This window comes from Hyla sarda, chromosome 1 (assembly GCF_029499605.1).
Source record: "Hyla sarda isolate aHylSar1 chromosome 1, aHylSar1.hap1, whole genome shotgun sequence".
Lineage (NCBI taxonomy): Eukaryota > Metazoa > Chordata > Amphibia > Anura > Hylidae > Hyla > Hyla sarda.
This window is the reverse complement of record NC_079189.1, coordinates 569,366,578-569,385,476: the sequence shown is the minus strand read 5'-3', so window position 1 is coordinate 569,385,476 and position 18,899 is coordinate 569,366,578. Positions and strand designations below refer to the sequence as shown.

Here is an 18,899-nt window from a genome sequence, read left to right as displayed (position 1 = left end):
AATATTGACACTTTTTTGTGTGCAAGCGTTTATACTAGCACTAGCCAAATTGCAATGACAAAGCAAGAAAAGGGCGTGGTTTCAGGCAAATGGGACCGCCCCTTATTACCAGATTTACGTCAGTTGACACTGAGCTACCAGAGATTTCACCATGGCGACACTGGCTCGTTGCAGTTGCTCGTTCACATTTTTTTAGGCCATCTCTGTCTTGATAAATATCCCCCTTTGTGTGAACCCAGCTTGGAAAGAAGGGGTGAAAGGGTTGAAGAGGAGGTGAAGACTAGCTATAGAAAAGTGCGCTCTAATAGGGTAGTATTTTTGTCTTACCTTTTATAAAACTTTTCAAAACTATATTGACAGGATTCCTTTAGTAATCTTTGCTAAAAAGAATCTCTGTTCCACTTTGTTTACAGGAGCCGGTACTGATGCCAATGTATTTCTTGTGATTTTTGGAGAAAATGGAGACTCGGGGACACTCGCTATGAAACAGTCCAATAACTCCAACAAGTTTGAGAGGAATCAGCTGGACACTTTCCGGTTCCCAGATATGCTGAGCTTGGGGGATCTGTGTAAAGTGCGCGTCTGGCATGACAACTCAGGTGAGCGGGGATTCAGATACCTCATATACTTTACAGCGTAATGTACACAAGGCCCAAAAACAATATAAAAAACTATTGGATAGCTAAATAAATAAAAGTGTTATTGTTTCAGATCCATATTTGTTTCCTAAAGGTGACCCTTTTGCACTATTTTCTCGTGCCTTAGGTAGGTCTTCTTCTTTCAATATGTTTCACACCCAATAAAATAGATAGGTTGATTGGCCCTCATTAGATAGGCAGGCTCCCCCCCACACTGTCTAATTGTATGTTCCCTACTCCTGCACAGTACTGAGTGGCGATGCATATACAGTATGGTACACATCGTCGCTTATTTTATCTTTATGGGGGTGGGGCGCCGATAGGGATCCAAATCCCCTGCCAGTGGCTGAGGATTCACATTTTTCCGCCCCTCCACTGCCGGCGCACTAAGATAGCTGCCTTATGGTAGTTCCAGTTCTTTACCTGGACTGGATACCAGGAACTTCTCTGCTGCGTTGTTCCCTCCCACAATGTACCGCTGCATATAATGTCATATAAACCAATAGGAGGAAGGGACTTCGTCAAGTGAAAGATCACATCCTCCCAGCACAAGGCACTTCTAGGAGGTAGCAGACCCCCACACATGTGCAGGAGCCGGGCCCTCGCTGAAATTTAATAGCAAGGGGCACTCACAGGAACTGGGCCGCTGCATGTTAATCCTTTTTGCAGTTTCATAATTAAAGGGGTTATCCAGGAAAAACTTTTTTATATAAATCAACTGGCTCCAGAAAGTTAAACAGAATTGTAAATTACTTAAATTTTTTATTAAATAAAAAAATCTTAATCCTTTCAGTACTTATGAGCTTCTGAAGTTAAGGTTGTTCTTTTCTGTCTAAGTGCTCTCCGACGACATGTGTCTCGGGAACTGCCCAGTTTAGAAGAGGTTTGCTATGGGGATTTGCTTCTAAACTGGGCGGTTCCCGAGACAGGTGTCATCAGAGAGGACTTAGACAGAAAAGAACAACCTTAACTTCAGCAGCTCAAGTACTGAAAGGATTAAGATTTTTTAATAGAAGTAATTTACAAATCTGTTTAACTTTCTGGAGCCAGTTGATATATAAAAAAAAGTTTTTTCCTGGATAACCCCTTTAAAGCAATCACGAGTAATCACAAGTGGCCAATATCATGATTGGTGTTAGTGGTACACAGTGCAGCCCTAATGTCTGATTCTAAAAGGAACTTAATTATAAGACAAGGCAGTTTTTTCAGGTTTTTTCATTTTTTTTTTAAACTTGTCTTATAATTGAGCAAATATGGTAAAGTTTTTTTTTTTTTTTTGCATTTTTCTTTCGCCTATGATTTCCCTGGAGTGTTTATAACCTATCGCACTATCCCATTTGCTCAGTCTTTCACATTTTCTGTTTTTTGTTGTTATCTCTTTCTGCATATTTTTGGAGTTCCTTGATGTAGCCTCTTGTCTTTTATCTCCAGAGATTTCTCTTCATTCTGCATTTTTTTTTTTAACCATGTTCCTTCTTTTTTCCCTTCACGGTCGCTCGCCTGTGTAATTCATACTGTTGGTGCTATGTATGTATTATATGGGACACAATGCCACCAAACCTTCTTACAGGACCCACGATTGTGTCATGTTAGTCACAGCTTTCAGAAAAGAGGACGCTGGTTTTCAAGTATTATGGGGGACAGGGGGGGAAGGTGCAACTTCATCCAGACGTCTTTATCTTGTTGTCTGTTCTATTCTGAGAGCCTTATCCAGTCGGTGCATGCCTTTCCATGATAAGCAGGAATCAGGAGATAATGCTGGGGGTGCTGGGGTCTGGTGCTTGTTATCCCGGATTCCCACCAGGGCTGAGATAGATTTGCATATAGTATCTATCTGCTGAGAGAACAATGGCTTTGCGGATTTATTCGAAACTTGGCAGACCATGAACTGCTCCCAGGAAAATTAATATTTCAGGAAAAAAGTGAAAGTTTAAAGGAAACTTTAGAATGTGAACAGAAGCCTGTGGCGGTGGTGGAGTAGGTGTCAATCATACATGGCGCACATAGTCACTGACCTTGCTGCATTTGCCATTGCATATCTCTCTGCTAGTCAACCCAGATAAGTACAGTTTAGGATTTCTTTTCTGTATTACGGCCAATATCTATATTCTGATGGGAAATGGTCAATGACTATTCATCAAGGTTATATGCAAAATGTGTTCATTTATGCAGCCTGAAACAAACATTTACATGTAATTCCAGCCCTAACATTAACATTAGGGGAAGAGAGGACATTTATAGAATACAATTATTATTATAAATATTATGTTGTTTTTTTAACTGAATGAAACTACCATCAAGCTTCAGGATCAAGGATATATTTTATATATGCTCCTATATACAAGAACATAACTACTATAATACTGCCTCCTATATGCAAGAATATAACTACTCTAATATTGCTCCTATATACAAGAACATAACTACTATAATACTGCTTCCTATATGCAAGAATATAACTACTATAATATTGCTCCTATATACAAGAACATAACTACTATAATACTGCTCCTATGTACAATAATATAACTACTATAATACTGCTCCCTATGTACAAGAATATAACTACTATAATACTGCCTCCTATATGCAAGAATATAACTACTATAATATTGCTCCTATATACAAGAATATAACTACTATAAAACTGCCTCCTATATACAAGCATATAACTACTATAATACTGCTCCTATATACAATAATATAACTACTATAATACTGCCTCCTATATACAAGAATATAACTATCATAATACTGCCTCCTATGTACAAGAATATAACTACTATAATACTGCTCCTATATACAAGAATATAACTACTATAATACTGCCTCCTATATACAAGAATATAACTACTATAATACTGCTCCTATATACAAGAATATAACTACTATAATACTGTTCCTACATACAAGATTATAACTACTATCATACGGCTCCTATGTATAACAATATAACTACTATAATACTGTCTTCTATATACAAGAATATTACTACTATAATACTGCCTCCTATATACAAGAATATAACTATTATAATACTGCCTCCTATGTACAAGAATATAACTACTATAATACTACCTCTATGTACAAGAATATAACTACTTACCTGGTAAAGAATATCAGCTCGCTGGGAAGGAAATAAGAATCACCGACTTCATCTGCTGCAGGACCGAATATGTCGTTTACGCTATAGTCTGCCCGTGTATGTGCTTTTACATTGGATCCACTATTCGACCGCTGAAAATTAGATTCCGGGAACACTTGAGGTCAATTCACACCGGACACGGCTGTGCCCGCCTCATAACGCACATACGATCAGTGCATTCGGGAGACGCCAACATTATGCGCTTCTTCGGGATCGAAAGAGTTAAAACCTGCTCACCAGGAATTGATCGTCACAAAACATTGCTACGCAAAGAAGAGAGATGGATCATGCGCACAAGAGCGCTTGAAGGAACTGGACTTAATGATCGCCAAGACCTCAGTGTCTTCTTATAACTTTGCCCTTTTTTTCTTTTGTTGGTCCTGATATATATATTTTTTCTCCTTTTTAATTCCCCCCTTTTTTTTCCCCCCCTCCCCTCCCCCCTACTTTTTTGCTTTTTCGATTGGATATATAATTTTTTTCTGTGTACGAGCCTTAATAATATCTTTTTTGCATCTGTATACGTCATCAGTTTGGCGTTTTAAAACCCCTCCTTTTCCTGCCAACTGATGCAGCCAAGTCAGCCAGAGAAAGCGCCGTCCGGCGTGAAACTAGTCGTGTGTGGCTTTTTTTTTTTTTCCCTCCTCCACGTCCTGCACCTGTTATTCCGATCTTATGATCTGAAATAAACCTCTCCCGTTCCCGGCTTTTGACAGTGGGTGAGTGCGGTACTTCTTTCTTTACTTGCTTTTTGGATTCATATGAATACTATACCGTTACCTGCACCTCCAGGTCTAGCCTGGATTATCAGTCCACCTGCACAGCCTCTCATTGTATGCTAAGAACTTTACCTGTTACTAAGGGAGACCACACAATAGTGCCACTCATCTTGTTGGACTATATAACTACTATAATACTGCCCCTATGTACAAGAATATAACTACTATAATACTGCCTCCTATATACAAGAATATAACTACTATAATACTGCTCCTATATACAAGAATATAACTACTATAATACTTCTCCTATATACAAGAATATAACTACTATAATACTGCCTCCTATGTACAAGAATATAACTACTATAATACTGCCTCCTATGTACAAGAATATAACTACTATAATACTGCCTCCTATGTACAAGAATATAACTACTATAATACTGCCTCCTATGTACAAGAATATAACTACTATAATACTGCTCCTATATACAAGAATATAACTAATATAATACTGCTCCTATATACAAGAATATAACTACTTTAATCAAACATATGTAGAAAGCAGGGACGTCACTCACCGGGGTACTGTGCCGATAATTCTTTATTTCTTTAAGGTGCAAAGACAGACAAGGTGCACGGACGTTTCCAAGGACTCAGCTAATCAGAGTAAGACTGGGTGACAGCTGTTGCGCGTGCGCATTCACGCTTCTTCAGACCCTGTCTGTTCCGTGCTGCATCACCTTTTTGAAGCTACTCTCTGGTGACGTGCACAGAACAGGTGCAAACTACTTAATCAAGAACATATATGTTAAAACATTAAAAACATAAATCAACCGACTTTCTTTATCAAAAGGACACTCTGCAATAAATAGTACCAGAAGGTATATCATAAAAAGACACTGTAATCGACTCTTTCATTCAGCCCCAAGTTTCCAGCAGCATTCAATTTAATTAACCATTTAGCTTCCGCTTGAAGTAAAATTTTTCTTTTATCTGTGTTTTCTTTGCTGCGGATCACTTCTAGCCCCTGAAAGAGTAAATCCTTACAGTTCCCTCCATGTACAGAATTCATGTGTTCAATAAAACGGGGAGCACCTTTTTTAGATCTAACTGAATACACATGTTCCCTAAAACGTGTGTTTAATGCACGTTTTGTGCTGCCGATGTAGAAGCGGCCACACGGGCAAACCATAGCATAAATAACCCATTGTGTTCTGCAGGTAATGAGATTTTTAATATAGATTTCTTCACCGCCTATCACCGTAGACTTTCCTGTCTTAATATGGGGACACCAAATGCAAGTCCCGCATTTGTGGTTGCCCGTGGGGCCGATTCTTGACAGCCAGTCTGAGGTGTTCGATTTGGAATGAAAGTTGCTACTGGTTACAACATCTTTTAAGTTTTTACTCCGTTTGAAAGCTATCAAAGGTTTTTCATGAACCAGTTTTCCTAAATCTGTATCGTTTTTAATCAGAGACCAATTGTTATGAATAGCTGTTCTTATAATTTTTTCTAAGGGGCTGAATTTAAATGAAAAAGAGAAACGGGGGTAGAGTGGTGCTTTGCGACTTTAAATGTGTTTTTTTCCATTTCCTACTCTTCGTGCTGTTATCTAATAGAGTTTTTCTATCTTGTGCAAATGCTCGATTTAATGCCTTCTCAAGGATCTTTTCTGGGTACCCTCGTGCCCCCAATCTCTCCTTCAGCTCACCAGCCTGTACCAAAAATTTCTCATCAGAACTACTATAATACTGCCTCCTATATACAAGAATATAACTATTATAATACTGCCTCCTATATACAAGAATATAACTACTATAATACTGCTCCTATATACAAGAATATAACTATTATAATACTGCCCCCTATATACAAGAATATAACTATTATAATACTGCCTCCTATGTACAAGAATATAACTACTATAATACTGCCTCCTATATACAAGAATATAACTATTATAATACTGCCTCCTATGTACAAGAATATAACTACTATAATACTGCCTCCTATATACAAGAATATAACTGTTATAATACTGCTCCTATATACAAGAATATAACTACTATAATACTGCCTCTTATGTGCAAGAATATAACTACTATAATACTGTCTTCTATGTACAAGAATATAACTACTATGATACTGCCCCCTATATACAAGAATATAACTACTATAATACTGTCTTCTATGTACAAGAATATAACTACTATGATACTGCCCCCTATATACAAGAATATAACTACTATAAGTAAAATGTAGAAGGAAATGGCACTGTCCAGATGTATTGGATGAGTTTTGGTTGTGGTTGTACTTCCAGGAGATCGGGTAAGCAGACATGCGATGGGGGTGCAGGTTAAACAGAAAAAGTCCAATAATAGGTGCAAGTGTACAAGGAAAAAAATGCACTCATCCACTTTAAATGTGCTGCGAACAAGGAGATTTTTATTCAGCCGGGGGTCAAAGTCCGGAACAGGTGGAGGACGTGGAGGAGAGAAATGCACGGAGGAGAGTGATGAGAGTCCGGAGGAGTGTGGAGGCCAGGGGACTGGGACTGAGTCCACCTGATAGGACCAATAGTGTACAGAAGGGCCACTTCTGTACTGAGCCACCACAAATATAACTACTATAATACTGCTCCTAGGAATTTAGATTTGAACAGAAGCTTTGAAGGGTCTTAATTTACGTCTGCAAGGATGTATCCAGAAGAAGTTGTGGATTTGATGGAAGACTTTGTTCTTGGGGTCTGTCTTGGGGGGGGGGGGGGGGGGGGGGGTGTACACAGCTTTGTGTTCCAGGCCTGCAGTCATGCTGTGTGACGCCAATCTTTTTAAGAACAGACACATCTCCGGTTCTCCCACCATCATTTCTTTCTTCTCTTTAGTGAAGCTTGTCAGACCGCTTTTTCCAAACAGTGTGCCTCCAGCTGTTGCTAAACTACAATTCCCAGCATGCCCGGACAGCCATGGTGGTTGTCATCCTGCTTTTCTAGAACACTGAAAGTGAACATCTAATGACATTCGCCATTCAGAGGTCTAGAAAAGCTGGATGACAGACACCGAGGTCACACAGTTGTCAAGATTCGTACCCAGCTTTTAAAGACCCCTGACTGTCACATCTATTTGGTTGTTTACTAGCACATCCTCTGCTTTGAATAAATTTGCCATTCAGGGTTCTAGAAAAGCTAGATGAAAACCAATATGGTCAAAAAGCTTTGACAGGACTGAAACCCAGCTTCTCCAATCCCTGAATTGCAAATCATTCTAGTTGTTTACTTATACATCCTTTGTGTCTAGTAAATTTGCCATTCGGGGGTAGCAACCACCAGGCCCTCACAGCTTTCTGAGGCACCTGAGGAGCAAATATATTTATTTGTTCAACAATATATACCCTCTCTCTGTGGTACACGGATCTTGGTGTAGGCCTCACCCTGTGTCTGGTGGCTCTCGCGGACATGAGCGCCAATTCCGCTGGCGTCTGCTGCACAGTGATTCTCCACCTGTCATTTTATTGGGCAAAAATCTGTAGGTAGTGGGTATGGGCCCTAACACTGGTCATAATGGGGTTCATTTAGCTTTCCAGAGAACCGCTGAATTAGTCTGTATGGTTGTGCACAGCTGCATGTTTCCACTAATCTTTCTATCTTACCCTTGGCAGGTACTGTATTGTATGAAGGGTACTTGGGGGTACTCAAGAGGTAGTCATAGGGGTCATCTTAACTCTGATATTGCCAAAGAGGGCCACATTCTTGTATGAGTGTCAGTCTTTACTGTTAGGATTACATTTTATTCATATGCTAGGAATACAAGAAATAATGGGTCTATAGGTCCTGTATACATATAGAATGGAAGAGTGGGAGGCTTCCATCCTTAGGAGCTCCCAGAGGATCCCATAACATGACCCATTTTACTAGTTTTATTTATAATATCTAATTCCTAACACCACACAAATCTTCAGCTCCCAGAACACACCAAGACACTTTGCAGCTAGACAAGGTTAACCCATTTGTGGCCTCCCTGTTATAGATAAACCTCCACTCCTCTCCTCGTTCCCTCCATGTTGGTTGATGTGAAGGGACACGGTGTTGTGTTATCCAGCGCTGAACGGCTTTTGCCTGTATACCAATGATGGCCGTCAGTCAGAAGACACCGGTTGTCATGGGCATTAAAGCTCTTTTCATATTTGTGAACACTCCTGCTCCACTTTCATCCCAATTCCCCACAGCCATCTGGTTCTCCGGAAAGAAGATGCATGAAATTAATTTTTTGAGGCCGAGGATTGGAGTTATACAATGTATTCTCATATGATACAATTAAAACCTTGTGTTACTGGGTCCCATTGGCTGAGATGTAACATTTCATCAATATGTGGGAAGGACTGGGCATTGAGAGAAATGAAGATAATCGTCTAATCACCACGATGGGACCAGATAATACAATGCATTGCATAAAGGAATACACAATAGTTTTCCTCCAGAAAGAAAAAAGCTCTCTAGTGCCACTTAGGTAGACTCAATGTCTGAGGATTTAATACAGTGGTTCTTAACCTTGGTTCGATCGAACCCCAGGGGTTCGGTGAGTCAGTCCCGGGGGTTCGGCGGGGGAGGTCACAACAGGACAGGCAAACCAAGCAATTGCTTGGGGCCCCGAGCAGAGCCGGTGTTTGCCCGTCCTGTAGCGACGGGGCAATACCCCCATCACTATTAACTCCCTGCGGCTCCGCATTAAGTTAAAAAACGCAGGGCCGCTGGGACATAGCGCACGCCGGGACGTCATTGACGTCCTGTGCGTGCGCCCATGGAAATGAAGGCACGAGGATAGAGAAGGAGGAAGACGCGCGCTGGCCAGCTTGGTAAGTGACCAGCGGCACGTCATCTTCGGTGCTCCGACCACCGGTCCCGAGACCTACTGCTATAGCCGGAGCGGTGGTCGGAGCACTGAAGTGGGCAGTACACCGGCATACTGCCTCCAGCCATACACTGTATATGGCTGGAGGCTGTATGTCTGTGGGGGAACACTGCCTACATCAGTGGTCTTTAACCTCTGGACCTCCAGATGTTGCAAAACTACAACTGTTTGTAGTTGTAGTTTTGCAACATCTGGAGGTCCGCAGGTTGAAGACCACTGGCCTACATAATGTGGGGGAACACTGCCTAATGTGGGGGAACACTGCCTGCCTAATGTGGGGGGAACACTGCCTGCCTAATGTGGGGGGAACACTGCCTGCCTAATGTGGGGGAACACTGCCGGCCTAATGTGGGGGGAACACTGCTTGCTTAATGTGGGGGGACACTGCTTGCCTAATGTGGGGGAACACTGCCTGCCTAATGTGGGGGAACACTGCCTGCCTAATGTGGGGGAACACTGCCTGCCTAATGTGGGGAGAACTGCCTGCCTAATGTGGGGGAACACTGCCTGCCTAATGTGGGGGAACACTGCCTGCCTAATGTGGGGGAACACTGCCTGCCTAATGTGGGGGGAACACTGCCTGCCTAATGTGGGGGGACACTGCCTGCCTAATGTGGGGGGGAACACTACCTGCCTAATGTGGGGGGGAACACTACCTGCCTAATGTGGGGGAACACTGCCTGCCTAATGTGGGGGGAACACTGCCTGCCTAATGTGGGGGGACACTGCCTGCCTAATGTGGGGGGGAACACTACCTGCCTAATGTGGGGGAACACTGCCTGCCTAATGTGGGGGAACACTGCCTGCCTAATGTGGGGGAACACTGCCTGCCTAATGTGGGGGAACACTGCCATTGTTGCGAAAATGACATGAGAGTGGCACTTGCCAAGGTAAAGCTGCGCATTTCTGAACTGGTCTCTGAAAGACAACAGCAGAAGTCACACTGATTTGCAGTAAATATTCATTATGTTTTTGTGTGAAAATCCTGTTTTCATGGTTTTGTTCTATGTTCTTTGTTTTGTTCTATGTTTTGTTCATTTTGTGCACATATGTATAAATATATACTTAAATATATACCTCCTATGTTTTGAATTTGAAAAAATCATATTTTATTTTTCCAATTAAGAGGGGTTCGGTGAATGCGCATATGAAACTGGTGGGGTTCAGTACCTCCAACAAGGTTAAGAACCACTGCTTTAATATTAAGGATATCAGGCAAACCATAGTCTTCTCTAAAAGGAAGAGACATCATACTGTTTTGGGGTTCTTGCCCCTAGTCAGTACAGAGCAGGGTATCGGTTTGTAGGTAAGAGGCCTTTGGCATTGGTCTTAGGGGGTGTTCCTTGTAAAGACCACCAGCATGAACAAGTAGGCTTACATATCAGGCAATGCTCCCTTGGGAAAGGGATATGTAAATTAGCTGTTCTCTAGAAGGAATAAGGGCATCTCCCTAGTGCCACCTATAGGTAGGTACCTTGTAAGTAGATGTCTGACCCTTTAACAAGACTTGCAACATGACTAAGGATATTAGCTAGACCAGATATCAGTCTCTAGGGTCATCCATCTATAGACAGCTGTTTTGGGCTTCTTGTCCCTCAACAGTGGTTTGCTAGGTGTTTATTTTCATGAGGAGATATTCATTGGGGTAACACTAGTGTGGTGACAAGGGGAGATATTAATGGAAATACCTGATCACTTTGTGACGCCAGGGCACTGTTATCCAGTACACGGTACAAGGTTTGGGACAGCTTCTCCTGGGCCAGACACGGGGAGTAAATGAACACACTGATGTCAGCTTATGGATAATTGTCTTTACTGAGCAGGGTGCAGATGGTAATACACATACAGCTGGCTTAAGGTGAGAGAGTGCAGTGTAACCCCTTGGGAGCCCTGTTGCCCGGCTTGGACTTGTGGTACTTACACCAAACAGATTGTGTTTACTGACTTGTGAGACGGAAAGATGAATCCTGGTAGCTAGGGTCTTGTCAAGATACTGAAGCCTTTTGCGCAGGGGCATGAACTCCTATTGTGCGAGTAATCCTTGCAGGATGACCAGAGAGATTAGATGTGAACTAGGCCTCTCCTCAGAGCACACGACACACAGCACACCTGAACCACACTGTGCTTCAGACAAAACTTAGACTCCTCCCCCCATTACACTACATAGGGGAGACTTTAGGGGTTCCCATTGGCAGGCAGGGTCACATGGGGTTTACTGCTCTCATTTAAGGGTACAGTAACATAGAAAACCATATATACATATAACAATAACAGAGGCCAGCTAATGGTGCTGGGACACCACACTAGCTCCGTCTAAAATTTGTTTCCATCATTTCATATTGCAAAGGTAAGCTTCATGTGGTCACATATCCCCCCAGGGAAATTGTAGCATTACACTAGCCCACGAAATCGGCCATGCAATACATGTGTAGCGAGACCACCAGAAGCTCAACTTTGGGTAATACCGTATTTTTCGCCATATAAGACGCACTTTTTCTTCCCCAAAACTGGGGGGGAAAAGTCGGTGTGTCTTATACGGCGAATACACCCCTATCGCGGCGGTCCCTGCGGCCATCAACGGCCTGGACCCGCGGCTAATACAGGACATCACCGATCGCGGTGATGCCCTGTATTAACCCTTCAGACATTGCGATCAAAGCTGACCGCCGCGTCTGAAGGGAAAGTGACACTAACCCGGCTGCTCAATCGGGCTGTTCGGGACCCCCGCGATCTCACCGCGGCGGTCCCGAACAGCCCGACTGAATAGCCGGGTTAGTGCTTACAGGACACCGGGAGGGACCTTACCTGCCTCCTCGGTGTCTTCTCCGTTCAGGGATCCCCTGTATGGCCGGCGCTCTCCTTCCTCGTCATCACGTCGTCGCGTACGTGCGTCGGCGTGCGTAACGACGTGATGACGGCGACGGAGAGAGAGGTTACCCAGCCGGCAGCAGAGACGTTCCGGAGCGACGGGGACACGGCGACAGCGATGGAGCGACATCCAGGGCAGCGGTGAAGGGTCCGGAGCTGCGGGGACACGTGAGTATTACCTCCTATGCAGTGGTCTTCAATCTGCGGACCTCCAGATGTTGCAAAACTACAACTCCCAGCATGCCCGGACAGCCAACGGCTGTCCGGGCATGCTGGGAGTTGTAGTTTTGCAATATCTGGAGGTCCGCAGGTTGAAGACCACTATTGGGTTCAAAATCTTACATTTTTTAGATTTTGCACCTAAAAATAGGGTGCGTCTTATACGCCGGTGCGTCCTATAGGGCGAAAAATACGGTAGATGATTGCAGAAGACCTAACTATATACTGCAAGTATGCCTTTATTAGAACTATTGGGAAGGGTTTTTCTATTTGTTGTTACTTCTTTACTCTCCATTGCTATTTAACTGGTAATAACCCTCTATGCCCTTAGTCTAGTGGTAGTGGTGCCACTGGTCTTTTCCAGTCATACATGAGACAGCTGTCCACTGAATGCTTGTCCCAGCTGACACCTATCTTTCTCAATGTTCCCATAAACATATATGATCAATCTGGTGACAGCAATCCTCAGCAGTGGTTTGTCTCACACAAGAACAGAGAATCGGGCAGATTTATATCAGGCATTCATGATCCTTCTTTAATCCAACATTTACCTCTGGGAGACAGTTATGCCACCGTCCACGTTAGATTATGGATTTATCCCATTCAGAATCAACCATACCTACCTAAGTTTCCTCATGACTCCAACTTGAAGTTTTGTATTTGAGTCCTCAGGATGCCGATGTGGTGCTATAGTTTGCACACTTGAATCTGTCCCAGCAAAACATCTTTCTATGCCCCAAATTAATGTTTCCCTTCCACTCACCAGTCACATGCTACAGTTGCCACACTCCTGTTGTGTAACAGCTATGGATTGAGCATTCCCTTAATGGTTGATGTTGTGGTAATTGTCTAATACAGGGGTCTCCAAACTATGGCCTGCAGGTCACATCTGGCCACCTGCCACTAGCTTTCTCCTGGCCTGTCCCCCAGCACTTACATTATGAAGGTGGCGGCTTTTAGCTCTGGGTGCCACCGACCTGGAGAGTGCGGAGTCCCCTGTATCGCCAACAGCACCCAATGGTGTATAGTTTACCTGTTCTCCTGCGTTGTGTGCTTTCTGTCGATAACATGGAGTCCAAGGAGGAGCCATGTGACCGATACTTTTCATTTTGCCTCCTCCAATGTGTTGAAGAGGCAGAGTGACATGTATCTGTCACGTGCTCCTCCATAGGAATCCATAGGAATAGACTGGGGATGGAGATGCGTCAGGGCCTGGAGGGATAGAAGTAAATAAACGTATAATATTCCATATAATGTTCAACTAAAAATGTGGAGCTATATGAATTGTCAGGGGGCAAAGAGATGATGGTGGAAGTGGATCATGGTTCAAGAGGGACAAAGAGATGATGGTGGGGTCAAAGAGATGATGGTAGATCATGGTTCAAGAGGGACAAAGAGATGATGGTGGGGTCAAAGAGATGATGGTAGATCATGGTTCAAGAGGGACAAAGAGATGATGGTGGGGTCAAAGAGATGATGGTGGAAGTGGATCATGGTTTTAGAGGGACAAAGAGATGATGGTGGAAGTGGATCATGATTTTAGAGGGACAAAGAGATGATGGTGGAAGTGGATCATGGTTTAAGAGGAACAAAGAGATGATGATGGGGTCAAAGAGATGATGGTGGGGTCAAAGAGATGATGGTAGATCATGGTTCTAAGGGGACAAAGATAATGGTGGATCATGGTTCAAGGGGGACAAAGAGATGTTGGTAGGAGTCTATATATGTATGTTATGTTTATTTCTAAAACTGATAGTTTTTTCTTCCTTTGTCTCTCAAAAATGTGTACAGTATAATACACAATGTGGCCCTCATACCAAAAAATGTGGATACCTCTGGTCTAATACCTCTGGTCTAACCCATTATATCTTTGAAGGCATTGGCCCTGGTTGGCACTTGGAATTTATCGACGTCAGAGATGAGGAGATGAACAAGAGTTTCCGATTCCAATGTGACCGGTGGTTGGCCAAGAATGCAGATGACAAGCAAATCATTAGAGAGCTTGCCTGTGCCAACAATGATATCCTGGACCTAAAGGAACGCACATGTAAGTTAATCCGCGCATGCGCACCGTATTGTAGAGTAGTCCTATTTGGTATTGAACAGTTTAAGGGGTTATCCAGGAAAAAACGTTTTTTTATATATCAACTCGCTCCAGAAAGTTAAACAGGTTTGTAAATTACTTCTATTAAAAAATCTTAATCCTTTCAGTATTTATGAGCTGCTGAAGTTGAGTTGTTCTTTTCTGTCTAAGTGCTCTCTGATTACACGTGTCTCGGGAACCGCCCAGTTTAGAAGCAAATCCCAATAGCAAACTATACTCAGAGATGTCAGCAGAGAACACTGTTGCCAGACAGAAAACAACAACTCAACTTCAGCAGCTCATAATTATTGAAAGCATTAAGATTTTTTTTAATTGAAGTAATTTACAAATCTGTTTTTTGGATTCAGCTGATATAAAAAAAAAGTTTTTTCCTGGAATACCCCTTTAAGGGTAACGTCTATTGTGCTTCTTACAGCTTATGAGATTGTGACTGTAACAAGTGACAGGGAAGATGCCGAAACCAAGGAGAATGTGTGGATAATTCTAGAGGGCAAGAAAGGAAGATCGAAGGAGCTGATGCTGGAAAACACCTCCAAGAAGAGGAGATTTGCGCAGTGAGTCTTGGGGGTTGGGACCATGTTTTGGGATTTTGGTAATTAATTTAATTACAATGAATTAACTCATAAGGACCATTATATATATGTATAACAAAGGAGTAACACTTGTGTCCTGTCTGATCTCAAGCTCTGGTGGAACCATTTTATACTAGAGTGAAGGCTTCTTTTGGTGGAATGTTTTATACATCTTATCCCCTATCCAAAGGATGGGGATAAGATGTATGATCGCAGGGGTCCCGCTGCTGGGGACCCCAGCGATCTCGGTGAAGCCCCAGGCATTCTGTGCTGGGTGCTGCCTCCGATACGGGGACGTGACGTCACGACCAAGCCCCCTAGTGACCTCACGCCACACCCCTCCATTCATGTATTGGTCACCATTACACCTATGATTTATTTATTATTTTTTTTGCACATTGTAACAAATTTGGTCTTGACAGGAATGCAACGGATGTATTCAAGTTCTCCTCCAAGAATGTAGGTGACATTGCTGCTATATGTGTCGGCCATTGTCCTAAGGATGGAAAGAAATCTTCAACCAAAGTAGATTCCTATTGGCATGTGAAGGAGATCACCATAACTGAGACAGAGCTTGGGAACCAGTAAGTTATAGCATGTTGGCCACCTCCAGGACTGTATTTTATATTCTGCTAGGAATCAGGCAATGTTGTATCTACACATACCTGTCATTCATGTGACCTGCACTAACCTGTCGGTACTGACAGATAATGCAGGTGACACTGATGACAACGGTACTCACCTTGTCCCATTCTGTGGTGGGAACCTTCGGTAATTTCCTCCTTTAGTTCCAGTTCCGGCACCCGGCTTAGGGCATGGACGGAGCGAAGTGACATCACCGCTGCTGCGAGACCCTGCATAGAGCAGCAGTGGCTTGGGGCATGGACGGAGCTAAGTGACTTCACCGCTGCTGCGAGACCCTGCATAGAGCAGCAGTGGCTTGGGGCATGGGCGGAGCTTAGTGACTTCACCGCTGCTGCTCGCTGCTGGGTCCCGCTGTGAGAGAACAGCAGCGGTGACGTCATTAAGCTCCGCCCGTGCCCCAAGCCGGGTGCCTGGAGCTGGAGATAAAGGAGGAAATTACCAAGGATCCCACGGAATGGGACAATTTGAGCACCATAGTCATCAGTGTCACCTACACTATCTGTCGGTACTGACAGGTTAGTGCAGGTGATACTGGTGACAGATTTCCATTAAAGCTTAGCTCTATGTAACTGTCCCCTATCACATAGCAATGCTTTCTAGTAATGGGAAAGGAGTAGAATTTGGAAGAGAATCTCAAAATCAGTAAACAAAAGTGAGGTGAAGTATTTTCAAAGTTATTCTACGTTATACAGTAGTTATACCCCTTCCCTCCAGCTCTATCTGTATACTGCTGCTGCTATATCTATGGGATGAGGATATATAGTAGTTATACACCTGCCCTAAGGCTGTGTTCACACATTGTGTTTCTTGCTGCAGTTTTTCTGTTTCTGCTGTGATTTTCTCAACATTGTGACAAACATGGTAATATTGTACACATTAGTGCATATTACGGTAAAAACATTTTATTTTTACCACAATTTAGAAAAATTGCAGCAAAAATTTTCAAAAGAATGCTGTAATAATCTGCAAAAAAATCAACGTGTAAACACATCTTGAAGGCGTCAAATGTTCCATAAAACACCTCACTTGTGATTATACTGTTCAGTTCAAACCACTTTCCCCTCATTTCAATATTTTTCTAAAAAAATGTCCTTTTAATAAGAAAACACATCTTAACTGGCAATTGACCTCAACCCACCTATGATTCTGAGTTCACCTGGGTGGTCTCCAGCACTAGCAGCTTAATTAGATGTCCAGCTGCATTGATCAAACACCTAACCTTCAACCAAAGGATTCATGGATAATGTAGGCTGCATCACAGAACCACATTATTGTGGAATTGCAATCCAAAATGGAGCCTATCCTATGCATGTCACTTTAGCAAAAAGAGGTAAGCACAAAAACCTTTACATCATTCTCTAATAATAGCCTTTGCTGCACTTCTTAGTCAAGAGTGCTTAAACTATGTTATGGCTCAAGATGTCTGATGTTCATTGCTTTTGGTTGCTTCTCTTGCCATAACAGTCAATTGCAGGTTTTGCAGTAGCAGATCCTCCCTCCCCAGTCACCCCATGATTGAGGGAAGCCATCTTGTTTATAGAATTCCAGGTTTGGAGAAAGAACTTGTGTCTAGTAGGGCTAATAATTATTTTGGAATTTTAAGAAAATATTTTCACAGTCCATGAAACATTCATATCATCCTCATTTATTTGTTCCAGATACATTTTCAACTGCAATGCCAAGATCCCCCTGCGTAACAAGAGAGACGACTATAAAGTCTTCGAATGTGCCAAGACCATTGAGAGCTTTGCCAGCCGGGCCCGCAGCTTGGTACCAGTAAAGTATGAAGTAATTATAGTGACTGGTTTTGAAAAAGGAGCAGGAACAGACGCCAATGTCTTCCTCACCATGTACGGGTCTAACGGTGACTCCGGGAAGCACGCCCTGAAGCAGAAGATGAGGAACCTCTTTGAGCGTGGGAAAACCAATCGTTTCTACATCGAGACCTTAGACTTGGGCGAGGTGAAGAAAGTGAAAGTGGAGCATGACAACAGCGGCCTTAATGCCGGGTGGCTGCTGGAGAGGGTGGAGGTGACCAATTCTGCAACTGGGGTCACTACCATATTCCCTTGTGGCAAATGGTTGGATAAGAAGAGAGGGGATGGTGAGATCTGCCGTGAGCTCTACCCAATGTACTAAAGACCTTACCCAGTAGACCTGCCACCAATGCCACGCCTTTCGTAAATTATTACAAAATGTATTTTATATATACATATATTTTTGTATACAGACTTTGTATAATGTGTATAGGATCTTGAGATATATATATATATATATATATATATATATATATATATATATATGTGTGTGTGTATAAAACTTCTCACTGTATTAATGTAATAAAAAGCCAAGATCCAGATGCTTTACAATATATCATTGTAATTCCTTGTCAAGATTTTCATCCTTTGAGTCTAAAAAGCCTCTTCATTTGTTGGCCTACCTGGACTGTGCCCACTGACAGGAGAGCCCACCCTGGCAGCGGCACTACTACTGTCTATATAAATCCTTAACTGACCTGCACCTTTCTTGTCCCGTGATATTTGGGCACACGGGACCTCCCCCTAGGACTGCATCAATAGATGTGAGGGCTAAAGGACCATAGGATCCTCAAGAGCAAGCGTGAAGCAGTAGAGATGAAAATGAGGAAAAATTGTGTGTGAGGATGTAAGGTGTGTGTGTAAGTGGTATGTTGGTGTGTGAGAGTGTAGGTGGTGTGTGAGCGTTTAAGTGGTGGGCAAATGAGTGTGTGAGTGGTGTGTGTTTGTGGTGTGTGAATATGTAAGTGCTGTGTGAGTGTGAAAGGAGTGTGTGAGTTGTGTGTGAGGATGTAAGTGTTGTGTCTAAGTGATGTGTGTGTGTCAGTGTCTAAGTGGTAAGTGGGTAAGCATTTGGCTTAGTGTGTAAGTGGTGTGTCTGTGTGTAAGTGGTGTGTGAGTGTCTAAGTGGTGTTTGTGTGTATGTAAGTGGTGTGTAAGTGTCTAAGTGGTATGTGTGTGAGCATGCATGGTATGGGTGTGAGGATGTAAGTGGTGTTTGTTTGAATGTGTTAGTACTGTGTAAGTTGGGGCAACTATTA

The 18,899-nt window shown here is 42.8% G+C and overlaps 1 protein-coding gene across 6 annotated transcripts in view; it reads left to right on the top strand.

Annotated features, from left to right (window-relative positions):
• LOXHD1 (lipoxygenase homology PLAT domains 1) overlaps nt 1–18,096 on the top strand; it is a 239,834-nt gene extending 221,738 nt beyond the window's left edge. For all 6 annotated transcript variants that reach the window (XM_056543231.1, XM_056543249.1, XM_056543258.1 and 3 more), the window contains 5 exons: nt 414–599; nt 14,379–14,549; nt 15,022–15,160; nt 15,601–15,762; nt 17,482–18,096. In XM_056543231.1, the coding sequence (XP_056399206.1) occupies nt 414–599; nt 14,379–14,549; nt 15,022–15,160; nt 15,601–15,762; nt 17,482–17,962 (1,139 nt within the window). In that variant the 3' untranslated portion in view covers nt 17,963–18,096. The remainder of the gene's footprint in view (nt 1–413; nt 600–14,378; nt 14,550–15,021; nt 15,161–15,600; nt 15,763–17,481) is intronic.
• The last annotated feature ends 803 nt before the right edge of the window (nt 18,097–18,899 follow it).